The sequence below is a fragment of the Lagopus muta genome, chromosome 3 (genome assembly GCF_023343835.1).
Source record: "Lagopus muta isolate bLagMut1 chromosome 3, bLagMut1 primary, whole genome shotgun sequence".
NCBI lineage: Eukaryota > Metazoa > Chordata > Aves > Galliformes > Phasianidae > Lagopus > Lagopus muta.
This window is the reverse complement of record NC_064435.1, coordinates 53,212,176-53,228,059: the sequence shown is the minus strand read 5'-3', so window position 1 is coordinate 53,228,059 and position 15,884 is coordinate 53,212,176. Positions and strand designations below refer to the sequence as shown.

At 39.1% G+C, this 15,884-nt stretch overlaps 1 protein-coding gene across 3 annotated transcripts in view; it reads right to left on the bottom strand.

The window, feature by feature from the left end:
- The window catches only part of LOC125690953 (cadherin-7), an 85,287-nt gene extending 70,073 nt beyond the window's left edge, over positions 1-15,214 (bottom strand). For all 3 annotated transcript variants that reach the window (XM_048939772.1, XM_048939773.1, XM_048939774.1), the window contains exons 1-2: positions 14,924-15,214; positions 5,897-6,294 (exon numbers count right to left, since the gene is read on the bottom strand). In XM_048939772.1, coding sequence (XP_048795729.1) covers positions 5,897-6,106 — 210 coding nt within the window. In that variant the 5' untranslated portion in view covers positions 6,107-6,294; positions 14,924-15,214. The remainder of the gene's footprint in view (positions 1-5,896; positions 6,295-14,923) is intronic.
- Positions 15,215-15,884: the final 670 nt, after the last annotated feature.

Sequence of the window (15,884 nt, the reverse complement as noted above, 5' to 3'; positions counted from 1 at the left end):
TTGCCAAGACCTATTCAATCCAGTAAGGAAGCAGTACTTGAGTATTTTGTTTGTTCACTTGTAGCACTTGTGGTGGAATAATATTGACAGAAGTGGCAAGTCCCATTTTACTTAAAAGGTCAACTATTATCAATTTTCACAGCACAGAACAACAAAGAGTCCCTGAGTTGGCTAAATATCAGAAACACAGTAGATTTGCTTTTTCAGTTTTAAGAATGCACTTTTGGGAATATATAAAACAGTGCTTTAAAGATTTTTCTAAAAGTAAAGATAACATAAATAGAAAAGGAAAAAAAATATTTATATATAACAAAGACAAAGGAAGTTTCTCTGAGTTATTACGCTTTGTTTTCTATGTAGTGCACAGTAAAAAGAGATGAGGAATTTTTTTGCCCCGGAATGACTTGGTCAGAAATACAAATTAGTTCTGTGCAGAGCTGTAGCCACTTTCAGCTGGGTGCTCACCTGCAGTTTTTCAGAGAAAGTGTAAATATTTATCTTACTGTTTGGAGGGTTGAATACCTGAGGCTGAGCAAGATCTCAGGTCTCTGTGGATTGCCTCCACAGTCAATAAGAGGAAAAGAGTTCCACAGGGAATTGCACCCAACACACTTCCTGCTCCCTTATACAGAAATACGGTAGCCTGCACCCTTTTGTCTATATATAGCCTTTGTAATTCCTCCCTTTTTTCCATTTCCAAAAGAGACAGTAAACGGCAGCAGTGGGTTTCTAGAGATTACTTCAACTGGGGAGGTCTTCATCCATTTCATTCATTGATGAAATTCCATCTGTTTCAGTGGTTGGTATTCAGCATATTGCTCTGAGTTTGACTGAGGCCAGTGCTTCCACAGTACTCACTGCTTTAAAGTATCTTAGCAAAGATGCATATTATCCTACATAATAAAAAAGTTACCAGATATTTGAAAAACACTAGCTATAATTGAGAAAAAAAGCTCTATTTCCTCACTGCGTCTGTATGGCTTGATACAGGGACACGCAAGAGAAAAATATCATATGTGAATAAGTGCCACCTTACTAACATACACCCTGACACCTTAAATGAAAACAAAACAAAAACCCAACAAACAAAAATAGTATTCTCCTCTGCTCAGCCATCATCTCTCCAAACTTCTAAGGCTGAAATAGACATTCCATGCTATAAGCCAAATGACAAAATACACTTTTGGTTATTGTGCCCTTTCCCCTCTCTATCTCAGTCTGGCATGAAAATTCTGCTTGAAAATGTCTTAGGAAATCAGTGATATATCAAGTTCACTACTTTTCTTTGTTGTTGTTGTTAATGTTTCGCTCATTCTGTATTACTCCTTCAAATAATGATGCAAATGATAGCATTTTAGCACTTTGATCTAAGTTTAAAAATTAAATGCAGCAAACCTGCTTAGAACACTTAGAAGGGAGATAGAACACTGAGAGAGAGACAGGTAAAATATAGTTGGAAGGCAATAAATCTGAGCTCTAACAAGTTATATGGTCTTCACTAATTCATTTAACCTCCCTTTTATTTTGCCCCTCTTTCCTTTGTAGATCTTCCTGTCTATGAAACATGGGTTAGGATTTACGTTATCTTTTGCAACATATTATAGAAAACAATTACATGCAGGGCACCACAGAATTTCTAAGTGTTGTTTTTGAGAATTACCAATGAGCTTCTGAAAGCTGAATATCAACCTTTTGTCTTTGCGCTCAGTTAACGCCATTTCCTTATTCTCTTTTCATATCTTTGAGATGTCAGGGAGAATAATAACAACAACAATAAAAAACAGCCTTAGAAATCACCTAGCCCAACTTCCCTGCAATGAATAGAGACAGCTAAGATAGGTTAAGTTGCTCAGACTCCTGTCTAGTCTGACCTTGAATGTCTCCAGAGATGGGGTGTGCAGTACCCCTCTCTAGGCGATCTGCTTCAGTGCTTTATCACTTCTTATAAAAAACTCCTTCCTTATACCAGTCTAAATCTCCCCTCTTTTAGTTTAGAACCACTTCCTCTTGTCATATCACAATAGATCCTACAAGGAAGTCTATCCCCTTCTTACAGCCCCCCTTTAGATACTGAAATGCCAATATCTGTTCACTTCAGAGTCTCCTCTTCTCATGGCTGAACTGTCCCAGTTCTCTCAGCCTGAAATTTGAACTTAGAGACCAATTTACTTGAAACTGTCCCCATCTTTATCTATCCCTAGATCTAGAGCCATTGAAAAAAGAGAGCTGGTCTGCATTCAAATGAAAAAAGTGAGACTATCTGCCAGCCTTCGTACTAAGTGAAATGAAGTTCTTTGAATGAAACAAGGCTGCGAACACTAAGTTTATTTGTGGGATTCTTTTAATTTGTTTGTTGTTTCTTGTTTGTTTGTTCTTAAAAGACAAAAGTATTACTAAGTTTTTGTGCCATTCCAATGCTTTCCAGGAAGATAACACTCTAGCAGGGAAACACTGACGAAACTAAAGAAGACTAATCAAACCAAAATAAATGCACAAAAACACACTCTTTGGATGTTTGCTTGGTTGTATAACAAGAAAATATGACCAAACATCTAAAAAGGATATTAACAGACTCGTACAGTTATACTTCAGTTGCATCTCTTTTTGTCTGTGCATATCTATACATACTTTAATTACATGGCTACGTACAGATTTTTTAAAAAATCAATACTGTAGCATATACTCCCCAGTTTTAAGTATTTAGTCATTTAAAACTATTCTGAACTATTATTTTGTTTGTCTAAATAGATTCCATCAAAGTACTTTATATGGAAAATACAGAATAAGGCATTTTACAAGACATATTAAAGAGAAATAGTAAATAGCTTTTGGAAAACAGAAGACACTTATGCTTCCAGCTAGTTAAATATCATAGTTAACTGCCTCACCTCCCACATGGCTCATCTGATAGATAAAAGGGCCTATCTAAACAGGTAAATGAGCTAAACAGTTAAATGCTTCAGCCCTCTCAGTGAATATAACATATGCTCTGCTGACAGATTGACAGAAATTGTGTATGAATCAGTTGACAATCTGGTTATATGCTAAGCACCTCCCAAAAGACACTCAGATTTACTCAAGTTTCAACCTAGAATGATTAAAATTTATGCTATGGATAGAAAAGACCAACTTGGAAAAAAAAAAAAAGAAGAGAAAACAAAAACAAACAGCAGCAACAGATCTCCGTCATCCCTCATTCCTACAGGTCCTCCTCAAGAGGTTTCTCCAGAGAAACTGAAGAAATAGGCCCTTGCTCCCTCAAGAACATGAATATTTTTTACAAAACCAAAGAAAGCCCCCACCACTCAGAATAAATAGTTTTCAATATATACCTTGCAGTATATGCCCTGGTGTAGACAAGAAGTCTTAGTATGAAAACATTTGAAAATATATTTTAGGCTGAAAAATATTTTAAGCATCTCATCTATCTGAAGCAAATAGGAAACATATTATAATTTAAGAGCAATAGGATTTTAGCCCACATGTTAAAGTGATTAAAAGTGTCAAAGTGTATGTACCCAGGAGGACAGAATTAATGCCAAACATGGAAATAACAATGGTATTTCATTACCAAGGTTCCACCTTCCAGGGTATGCAGTCAGAAGGGCATCCCACAAAGCATCCTGAACTTCTGTTCAGGGAGCGCAGGACTGACCTCCCCAGGAGCAGAGCACTCTACAGAATACAAGGCAGTCTGACTGCTGTCTCCACTTCACTTGATCAGAGACATATTATGCAGCTCTTCACTTTCCTCACCAAGGGGGGAAAAAAAAAAAAAACAACCTTTCCTATCCAAATCTCAATCTCGTCAGTCCCTAACCTGAAAGGTTTGAAACAAGGACAGCAATATTTTTAGGAGGGGAAAGTGACTGCTGCTCACTTCAGAGCGGTGAAGTGAGCACATAATATGTTAACACAGAAAGAAAATCACTTCTTCACCTCTTTGCTCCTCTGCATGGGAATGCAGCTTTGGTCATGATTGCACCTCAGGAATCACATAGTAAAAAGCCTCTCCAGTGTGAAGGTTAGGAACTGGGCATGTCTTATCTCATAAGATGCTCAGCAAGGGCTCTGTTTCCAGGAAGAAGGGTTTCCTTTTGCAAGTGCAGATTTATGTCTGCTTTTCCTATAAAATGAACTGCTGGTACAAATGCAAGTTCTTGAGCCATGAATTCATACTGCTGATTAAAAAAAAAAAAAAAAAAAAAGCTGGGTAACATTGGGTACAGGATGTTACAAAAAAAAAAAAAAAAAAAAAAGACTGCTTGTTTTTCAGAAGATATCTGCTCATAAATGTTAGGACATCTGTAAAGGACAAGGAAAGAGCAGACTGTGAGGCTAAAAATAACCACATGCATGAAAATATCGTGTACTCTAGCACTATCACTGTACATTTGGCCAAAATACACTAATCATATGAATATAAGAATTGCTATAAAACCAGATTTCTTTCAAATACTTAGACATTTCCTTTCCAGGAGAGAAATTCTAATTTGTAAGGCACATATATTTTTTCCATCACCAGGAGAGAATGCCAAAATGTGTCATTTTCCAGAAGCAGAAGAGAAGTTCCAACCTGAAAATGGTTTTGCCTGAAAGGCAAAACTTACAAAGCCAAGTAGTGGCTGCATGGCATCAAAATGAAAACTGCTACATACTCTCCAAATTAACAGAAATATTTGTGAGCCTTGCAAGGGGAGATGATTTTTGATTCTAGCACTTATTTCTAAGGTCTCAGTACTGTGAAGTTGTAGCCCTAGTTCACAAAAGCACCTAAACACAACCATAGTTTTAATCACGACAGCAGATCCCCATTCAGCTCGATTATTCAGATGGCATGATTAAACTCTAAGTGCTTAACTACATTAACACAAACATCAAGGTTTTTTCTCAGTAGGATGAAATAAGCATGCTGAAATTCCCAGCACTCATACATTTGACGCATTTGAATTCAGATTACTTCAACTATTTTTCTGCAAGCATGCCATTTTGCCAAAAGCTGTCACTCCTGTGCTTTCTATGCTTTTGCTCTATTTTAGTGAGAAACTCTATTTATTGATTCTGATATCACATAGAGAAATGAGTTTTTCTTTCACTAAGATGATTACACAAAAACCTTACATAGAAACACAAGAGGGGTGGGTTTTCTTTTCTTTTTTTTACTCCATAATTGCTGAAGGAAGCACACTGCTCATCAACACAGCACAGTGAATGAGCTAAGTCTCGGGTTCACAGCTGTTCTCAGTGTGCTCCACATGCAGCTACAGATGCTGACAACAAGCCATTTGGGATGCCCTGACACAAGGGCTTGTTCTGTGCTGGTCTGGTGCCCATCAGAGAGTGAGCAAAGCCACAGGGCTGTACTGTCCATGGAGGGCAGCAGGCCCCTGAGGTACTATTCTGCCAGACAAGCAGAGCTGCAGATGTGCCCTCCTTTCCACTGTCACACCCCCAGATGCCTGAATCTTTCTCTCTCAACCATAATACTCTCAAATAGCAAAACAGAGAGCAGCTGTTTTCTGTGGATAGCTTTTAGTCTTTATGAAAGGATATTTTTATATTTCTCTATTCCCACACAACAAAATATAACTAACATTATTAATAAAATACTGCCATTGTATCAGTGATGGTTAAATATTATCATCACTGTATTCCTTTAAACAAGCATAGACAACATATAAAGCTCTTAGAAAATTACGAGGAGTCAGAAACATAATGCATTTCTACTTGGAAGTGCTAGAAGGTTTTTTGTCTTTGTTTTTCCCCAAATATATAACTTGGACCCATCCCAGTGTATTTCAACCATACTGACTTAGTTGCAATTTCCAGGTTACACCTTATTATTTCATTGAAAGGCAGGCACCTGTACCTTCCAAAGTTTCCTTAAATCCCCTACCTTTCCTACATAGAGTGGGTCTGAGCCCATGTATTCTTCCAGCACAAAGAACTGATTCCACACCCAGCTGCGTTTGGTTCTTGTCCTCCCAGACTGAAAGTAGGGCTTTGACTTGGACCTCGAGGGTTCAGCTTGATTCATCCCAGAAAGACACAGGAAAAGAGCTATTATCTGCAACAAATGGCAGAACTCCACTTTGCCCAACTTCATCTTTTTTTTTTTCCTCCCGTGTAAGAAAAAACCTTGATGAGAATGGGCACAATTCCAGTTGTCTCTGCAGCTCTTGCCTCCGGCAGGGTGTCAGCTGGGAGTCCAGAGATAATAATTTATGGAGTAGTTGATTGGGAGAGGTCACCACTGCTGAGCAGTCTTCACCAAATAAATGGCATAATAGGTACCTGTTGGGGAAGAAAAAGCAAGAACTGTTGTCAGAACTTTATTTTATTTAAGAAAGCAAATTCTTTGCCACATTCACTTAATGCAGGAATGTTAATTTATGATTTTTCTAATTATCAATACCTTTGAGTTTACTACTAAGACTCAGAGTTTAGACTGTGTTCCTTGGATTGCATTAGTACTGCTGATAAATCTGTATTTGTAGCTATAAAATTTCCTTATGTATGTTCTTTCTGTATATCTGTTTCCTCAGGACAAAGGCTGATTTTGTTTTCTATTTAAAATAAGCAAAACAAGTGTAATTATTTTGCAGTTATTTGTTTTGTCTTTTAACTCCTCTGCCTCCTATACTCAGCTTTACTTGCCATTACCATCACAATTATAAACCAGCTACAGGCAGGAAGCTATATTAATGGAAAGAACATATGCTAGCTTAACTCTCTTACTGGAAAGTAAAATAACAGAGTATAAAACGAAACAGAACAATCTAATTGATTCTTAGTCACAGTAGACCAGATGTTTGGATTTGTAGAGATCTGAATGTGACCAGCTCAAAAGCTCTGAGAGCTACCCAGTCATTCTTTTTCTACGTGCATTCCTAAAGCATAAGAGGAGTGTTAGACTAGATTACGTGCTTATGCACATGTATGATCAGAAAACAATTTGATTTTATATTTTCACTGCTAAATTAATTTAATGACTGATGATTTTTCAGCGGTAACACACAGAAGTTTTATCCTTCTGTGCATCATCCTGATTATTTAGTAACTGGTGGAATTCAGTAAAGATTAAAAAACCCTCTAACACATTAAATCAGTTATTACTTGTTCCTCTTACAGTTAAGAACATCCTCCAGCTGACTAATGATATATTAATATAAGGATTATGAAAGCACACATTATGTTAGTCAGAAGGAAAATGCAGCTTTGCATTTTAGGGAATTCACCTGCGTTAAGACAAGTAAGCAATTCTCTCTGAAATAGGCATTCTTCTCGTCTGAGCAAGCAGTGAGGCAGATGAGAAGTATTTAAGAGCTGCCAAACACAAGGTGAAAATGAGGATGAAATTAAAACGCATAACAAGGCTTTCAGTCAAAGTGAACTGTTGCCACTTAGGAAGTCATGGAAGAATGAAGACTGCCTCCTTTGTTATATTGTATTTATCTAAAAAGGGGAGAGATTAAATAATGTATGCATTAAATGTTCTTCAATTATTATATTCCTAGCCATTACTATTAAAACTGACTGGAACGCGATCTCTGATATCTGTTTTCAGTATGTCAAGCTCTTTAGCTGCAGAACTATGTGCTGCCAAAGCACCTAGAGGGCACAAACATGAAACAAATAAAAAGCTCTTCTGATTATAGACTGTATTTAAAGCCTTTTTATAATAATCCCCTCTGTGGTACTGCCCTGCACCAGAAAGTCTTTGCTTAGAGACTAGTGGGATAAACCACAAACCCATGGAGCACGTATGCTAAGCAGCAGCAGCAATTTGAAAGCTTCCATTTGTGAAAATCTAGTGTCTCCCCACAGGCAAAACAAAGAACAGGGAATACCTTACCAAAAGATCCTAATTTCCAAAAGGTGATGCTACAGTTAAAAGAGACTCCACTCCAACACACAGCAAGATTCTTTTCCCAGCAGGATTAACATGCAACTGTAGCAGAGTCCAGTTTAAAATGATTCATCCCAAATAGTCGCAGCTCAGTTTTGATGTGGGCCATTGGGTAAATCATAACCACATGACATTGTAATTACTAGAAGGACTACTATATGTACCAAGGAGAACATCTTTGCACTCCTAGTGCTACTTGCAGTTCCTTCCATCCCACTCAGGTAAGAAAAGCATTGCCTGCAGCAGGGGCTGTTTGCCCACCTCTTCATTTTCCCTCTCTGCGTCTAAGTTACATTAGGTTCAACACATCTGATATTGATAAGCTATCAGTTTATTTCAAAGAGGCAGCAGATTGTTACTTAACAGAGATAAAAATATGAAATGGATTTTCTTAAGAAATGTCAGTAAAACATTTACAATATGTTAAAGTCTTTCCACTAAGCAGTTTGAAATGTCTTGTTCTTGCTCTGAGCAGACATATTAAACCTAGAATCACTCTAACCTTTATCTTGAACAGTGTTCTCTTATATCCTTTCTTTAACACCTGCAGGGAAGTATGAAAGCCACCATATGGAGTGCCATGGTCCCTAGCCACACACCACAGCATGGAACTGAAAAACGCACCCAAAATACCAACTGAAAAACAGTCCATATGCTAGACAGCACAATATGATGAAAAGCAGAAAATTCACACCCCCTGGAAAAAAAAATATATACATATTGTCATTTACTCATTCTAAAATCCTTTCATCACACAGTCTCCAGAATCCCAATTATTTTTGTTTGTCTATCTGGCAGCACACTTCTCTGAAGTTCTTTTCCCTCTACTCCTTCTCTTCTTCAAAATAAATCTTCCAGTATTTCTATACCTCTTAGAGCTTTTATTTTTTTTAAAGGAGGGTGGCAAGAAATGCACAAAATCTTTTTTTATTTGGGGAAAAAAAGCTGAAGAATTTAATATTTATTCTTCATATCGATAGATATTTTAGATATATTCATATTGTATACACTTATATGAAGTGCATATGGTTATATGTAAACAAAAGAAAATATGCTTGTTCAAGCATAGCTAGCACTTCAACATCACCTTCTCTGTGAAGTGCACAAGTATAAATATGTAATTCACAAGAAACATCACAGCATTCACGAAACTGAAAGGAAAGCTAAAATGTTGGTGTTTTTCTCCTCATCAAGGTATAAATTTTAATCCAGGAGCACTTGCAGTAACAGATATGACTAGTAATGACAGCAGCAGAGGGGATGGAATTCTCTGATTTAGGTCCTTTCTCTATTATCTCTATTTACAAGCCTGAGTATTAAGTAAACACAAAACTGACCTGCAATTACTTTGTGTTTAAACATTCTCTGTTATTAAATGGTATCCTGTTCTGCACAAATGAACTAAAAATATTTGCACTTGTAATTAATGTCATTCATTAGTCTAGTATGTTATTTCACATTTATGTAAAGTTACTTCTCTCCTCAAATGGGCCAAAATGCAAACATGTCTTCTCAAGATTTGCCTTCTTAAAGAGCTATTGGAGTTTTAAAACTTAGATGGATTTCACTAAGCTCTACTTTCCACATGTAAGCTTGCATTCCCTATTTACTTTGCATATAGCCCTGACATTCACAAATACGAAAAAAAAAAAAAGAAAAAAGAAAACAGTAACACTGTATAATTCAAAGAGTATGTTTTGTGATCTGGACTATATGTGTAGTGTCTTTTGCTCTAACAGTAACTTGCTAAGTGAACAGCTACAGAAATACCACCTCATTCCACACCCTCTACCAAAAAAAAAAAAAAAAAAAAAAAAAAAGTCCATTAAAAATATTCATCAAACACCTACTCTTTCATGCTCTTAAATAGCTGCTTGTTTTATAAGACATTAAACTGAATAACGTATATCCGAAAAAGTAATAAACTCTTAATTCAATATAAACCATAAAATTTACATTTTCTCCCATCTGTTGTATAAAAATTGGGCTGTATTTGACCCATAACCTTGTTGCAGAAGTTATCTGGTGAACACTGCTACTCTGAAAAATGTTACTACTCTACTTCACCAAAAAAATCTGCTAGAGTCAAAAAGACACCATTATGCATGGTCTCCACGGGGCAATCTTGGTATGATGAAAGCATTCAGATCATGAATAAAATCCTCAGCTTTAAGGAATAATTCCCCTTGTTGCTAGCAATTAAGGATCAGTTACACCCACTGAAAATCCTTCTGAATATTTTGTTTCATTTCATAAATTCTAAAACAACACACCAAGACTAGTTCTGGTTATCTGAATGTAGCCATGAGCCTCAGTAGATATGGACAAAAGAGGTCTTCAGTCTCCTACATGTCCTTGTGGAAGTCCTCTTTCCCCACCACTGAAATTCCTGCAGCCCTGAAGGGCCTTTGGTGAAGGTTCATGATGCTTTCCCTTTCTTTTTTTCACCACCTAATATTTGCAGTCAAAGTACAAATTCCTACAAACTTTCACTCACATACTGCTACTAGTGTCACAGTGCCAGTTGAACATATGAACCACATTATTTCCTTGTCAACCTAACATAGAATTTTGTCCATCACTTTATATTGTTCTAAAGTCTTTTCAACAAAATTCTTCAGGCAGAAGCAGAAATCCCAAATCTTTTCCATTACTAAGCTCCATTGGACTGGATTACATTTGTCTGTTTTGAAAACTTACTTTCAAATCAGAGCATCCATTTAAGGTCTAACTTAGATTTTTCAATCCTCTTGCCTTCTCCACCCTTACTCTGCTCTTGTAAGATTGCTTCAGTCTTTGATACTATAACAAAATTCACTGGTCAAACTTAGCTCTCACCATCTCTAGAACTGCAGCCCAGAAAACATCTGCCAGTAAATTTTGTTTTAGCTTGCCAAGAGCACACAGTTATCCTCTCCACCACACACACTCACTTGAGATATTTAAGAAAACAAGACCCAGTGTGTTGACATAATTCTGAGGGTAATTGTTGACAGTGAATCTTGAACCAGGATCACTTAAACAAAGTTGAACCAGCAGGTGAGCCCCTGACATACAAAATAACCTCGCCAAAACATGTATGTTTTCAGATACAGTTTTACAGTGCCTACTGGAAAGGGTTCCAATTTCTGTGGAAAATTTCCTTTTAAGGAACTTATAGCAGGTCTCATAGCAATGCAACATATCTAAATATCACAGGAGACTCTTCTGCAGGCATAGGAACTCTGTGATCCTTGAAACAAAGTGTTTGGAGATGAGAACATATCTAATTATGGTGTAGATTGCACTGTCTGGTCACTGTACTTTTTCTACAGAAATACGCATAAATAAATAAATAGTTTTTTCCTTTTGTAGGAGGGTACCTTGAAGCAAGTGAGGTGGGGACCATTCCATGAAATGGAGGCCTGGGAACCAAATCAGACCTGTTAACTTCCTGTGCCAAATGACATTACATTACAGACCATAATCTCCTGCAGCTAGTTGGCCTAAATATTCACATGGGAGATCTGTAGATGAAGTGCACATTCTGCAGTCTGCATCTGGTTATCAAGCAAGAAACTACCACTGCTCCAAACATATGGCACTGTTACACTAAGTTGGCTCCAGTACCCTCTGACTCAGGTGGAACAACCTGGTGAGACAACAGGAAAACACTAGACACAATTTGATAAATGATATGGCTTCACAAATATGCAGAGAGAAAACCAAACTGGTTTTGTTTTTTCACAGTGCTCTGCAGTTGATCATAATACTGTATGTGACTGTAAAGTCCAGTTGTTTGAGCTTCTTTCTCCCCCCTCTCCTCCCTTCTCTCTAGATATATTGACAAAATAAATAAATATTTATATTATTTTCTCCAAATGAAAATGCTTTGTTGGTTTTTTCTTCCACATTGCTATAGTATATTTTATAGATCTAAGTTGCTGGAAAGGATTATGCTAATTTGATTCATTATTGAAAAGAAACAGCAGCAGTATTTGTAATTCTGTGACCAATCAAGTCAAATATTTAAATTTCCTCAAGCTCAATTTCTGCAGCTTCATTTAATTTGAGAAATTTCACATAATACCTAGGGGAAGAAATGACTTAGTGACATTTCCTTGCAGAACCACTGAATTCCCAGAGGAGGCACTCCTGCATTACTGCTCAGAGTTAAGCCTGATTTGACAGGCAGGACAGAAGTAAACGTCATGGATTTTATTCACCCTTCGTCAGCTAGAATTTAATGATTTTTATTGCTACAAGAAAATAATGCCCAGTAGTAGCATGAAAGAATACATCCAAAAAAAAAAAAAAAGTGTGCTTGATAAGCACTAAACTGGGTGGCTCAGGAAAGACATTTGTTGAAGAACCACTGAGCTGACCAGACACTGAAGCCAACAGAAAAACAAAAACAAAAACAAAAAAAAAAAAAAAAACAAAAAAAAAACAGTGAAAGTTCCTAACCAGCCCGTCTCTAAAACAGTCTTATGATAGTGTACTCATCTACAGAGCACTTGAAATTGAAAATACCTTCTATTTTCATTGACACTGGAGTTTGTATATGTGTTGAATACCTTTGAGGAAAGGCTTAGCCAAGTTTACAGCAAAGTAAGACTTTAACTTGGAGTAAAACAACCTTAGGTTTTGCATTAATAATGACTTTGAGTCAAGCGTCTGACTGCTGGGGAAAAAAAAAAAACAAAAAACAAAAAAACAGAAAAACATGGACAAAGCACTCAAAGTTATACATGAAAAGGATCTGTTCTTCTCACCAGATAATTCACGGGTAATCTGCAGCTAAATAAATGATTTACTGTTATCCTTTTATATGGAAGGATAAGACTTCTTTGCTATTAAATCAAAGACAAATAATCAAGAGTGCTTTGCTATTATATCAATAAAAGTAGACTTAAAAGAGCTGTAAGGCTGCCATCTGATATTGTTAACACATTTCTAATGACCTGCAGCAGACTTTAATTACAATAAAGTCTCCCATTATTAGGGTGAAATGCCCTCTGATTAAAAATCCAATCTTCAATGGCTTTTGCAAGGAAACAGTCCACATTACCAATGATTGTTTTTTGTTTTTTGTTTTTCGTTTTTTTCTTCACATTAGCTCAGACACATTTCTAACAATGCAGTGGTAGCCCAGATTATTAACTTGGATATTTTCCTAAAATACCAGGCCATTCTACATCTCTATTAACTTCTCAAACCCAGAGTTTTTCAGATATTTAACATTAAAAATTGTCAGAGTCAGCTTTCAGATTCTTTGCTCTGCTCTGCTCTACTACCTGTGGATTTTGCTGTAATTATTTTAAAAATCTTACTTAGCCTTTTTCTGCACCCCTAAAAAAGAAGCATGTCTAGATGAGATCCCCTGGTAAATGCAGGCTGAGAGAGACAGAGAAGTGTGTACAAGGTCTTTAAACAGGATGTCGCACTTGGCCCTTGGGAGTTGGGTTAGATTTACTTGGAGTTTTTACTATTATTTTTCTTCCAAAGATGCTAACACCACTATTACACTGAACTAGTTTTAATGAGGTGCACAGATTATTTCTAAATGCTCTGACTTTACTTTTACATTTTTAAAACTGCTCTGATATTGCTAAGAGCAAACTAGCATCATTTTACAACTCATCTGCTGACCTGTTGTACCTTTGGAAGTTATAATCTAAGAAAACTTCAATTACTTACACAGCTGTCATGCTGTTAATGTAACTTGTCCATTCATCTGAATAACTCTTCACATGAGGTTATATGGACCTATCTTCTCCAGAAACTGGATAAGATCTACCTATGCCATAGTGAACCCTTGCAAACTTCCCATGAGCAATTAGCAGACACGATAAAGAAAAGACACACCACTGGCAAGATGAGACTGTTACAGAAATAGACATGTAGGAGTTTTGTTCCTTTCTCTATTGATTTTCTTATTCCTCCCAGAAAGTAATTTATTTTCTGCAAAACATAATGATCACCAATGCTTTTGCTGAAAAATGGTGTGGCACTATGTCTTGTTAGAGAAACTACTAAGTATACGCTGCCCTTTTAAGTCTCTGCTTTGACTTGAGAAGTTATCTATCAGAACATGAGATTTTTTTTCCTTCCAGTAGGAAAAAAGATTAAAGTATCTTCATTTCAAGTCCCAGAATCAAGTGTCTCACTATTCTCTGCCCTGCCTTCCTAAATCTACTGGTTTGCTGGGAAAGCCATCATTCACAGAATCTTTGCTCACCTGAACTATCTCACCTTTGGAAAGCACAGGTATAAAGGCTAAATCCTCTATCAGAGAAGGGTATTTCCTTCTGTTTACCAACTACAAGTTGGATCCAGATCACAAAATGCTTATTGCTAGTACACGCGATCTGCTTTTTGTGCTTTCTCTATGTGGATGCATGGATAGATGGGGGCCGGGGCAGGGGGAAGGGTCAGTACCAACCAGCCAAGCACTGCAGAGCCAGCTCTACCAACTGAATACTAATCAAAGAAACAAGCTCCCACCATTTCCACGTTTGCAAACTCCAAAATATCCTTGACATAAGAGAAGGAAAGCTCTGGGAAATAAGTCCGGATTTCCCGGCCTCTTCAATCTGTTGCCCTGTAGCATCAGCGCTGAACTCAGAGCTCCAGCAAGACAACAGCTTCGGTAAAGAAAGGACCGAGGACTTGGTGCCTGGTGCTGACTACGCTGTGCAGAAGTCTACAGTCCTCCCTTCCCCCACTCCCTCTCTCCCCTGTCCGTGAGACTTCTCCAAAGAGTCAGGAGATGCCATTGTTCCCTTATTCTTTTCAGGAGGCGCGCACACACAGGCAGAACATCGGCGCTCGCACTTCCCGACCGCAGCCCGTTCCCGATGTTCCCGCTGCCCCTTCTCCGCCGTCCCCCCGCACTGCGGAGTGAAAACTTCCCGCGGAGAGCCGCGCAGAGACACGGGGACAGAAGCCTCGCTCAGCCCTTCTCGCAACTCCTCTGATCTCCCTCTGCCTACACGGGGGTGGGGAAAAGGAGCAGGTGCAGGCGGCACTTACCTGCAGCCCCTCTCCCTCGGCTGCCCGGCGCACTGAGTGCTTTAATCCCAAGGGCCGGCGGTGCCCGAGCGGCGGAGCGCTGCCGGGGTTCTCCCAGGCGGGGGCTGGGCTGCGGGCGGCGAGCGCCCGCCTGGCATGGGGACTGCGCGCCCGCCCGCGCACTGCCCGCACCCGCGGAGGCACGAGCGCCTCCGCTGCCCCTGTTCCTTCTTCTCCTCCTCCTCTCCCTCCTCCACTCACTGCACGGCGCAGACAGCCGCTGTGCGCACGGAGCGAGAAGTGGGTGCCGGTGCCAAGCCCAGCTCCGACTGGGTGCGGATCCTGGCTGCGGGAGGAGGAGGAGGGAGAGAAGGGAGGGAGGAGACAGTGGAGGTGGGGATGCTGCTCTGGGCAGGGGATATCACCGCTCAGCGGCCGGTGCCGGCTGCCAGCTCCCTTCGTGGGCGCGGAGGCACCGCGACTTTTTGTACCTCCCGAAGACCCAGTGGTCGCTATTGAAAAGGGATCCAGAGAGTGAGCAGCCTGCCCGACCCCTCTCCCCCCGCCTCTCCTCCTCCTTGACAGGATATACAGATGGAGCCCTTTGGATAAAAATCAGGAGCAGGGCTAGGGGGTGGGGCGCGAGCCAATCTATCTCCCGATTTGCATTTGAAAGCATGGAGCTGGGGCAGAGAGTTTAAGATATTTTTTAATCCCCTCCGCCCCATCCCCCTACCCCCAATATACAAGCTTGTCAACCGAGCGCCCAGGGCGCGAAGGAGAAGTAGCAAAACAAATCCGAAGTATCCGGGTTCCCTACTTTACAATTTTTGTTCTTTCTGTCTCTAGGCTGCCCCTGTTCCCATCCGCAAAGCCTCCTATTCGCATCCGTATCTCCTTGGCAGGTTCTGAGGAGCTGGGAGTTGCAAGCCAGCGAGCGTGTGGAGGGCAAGGACATCTTTGCGAGTCCCTTCTCCGTGTG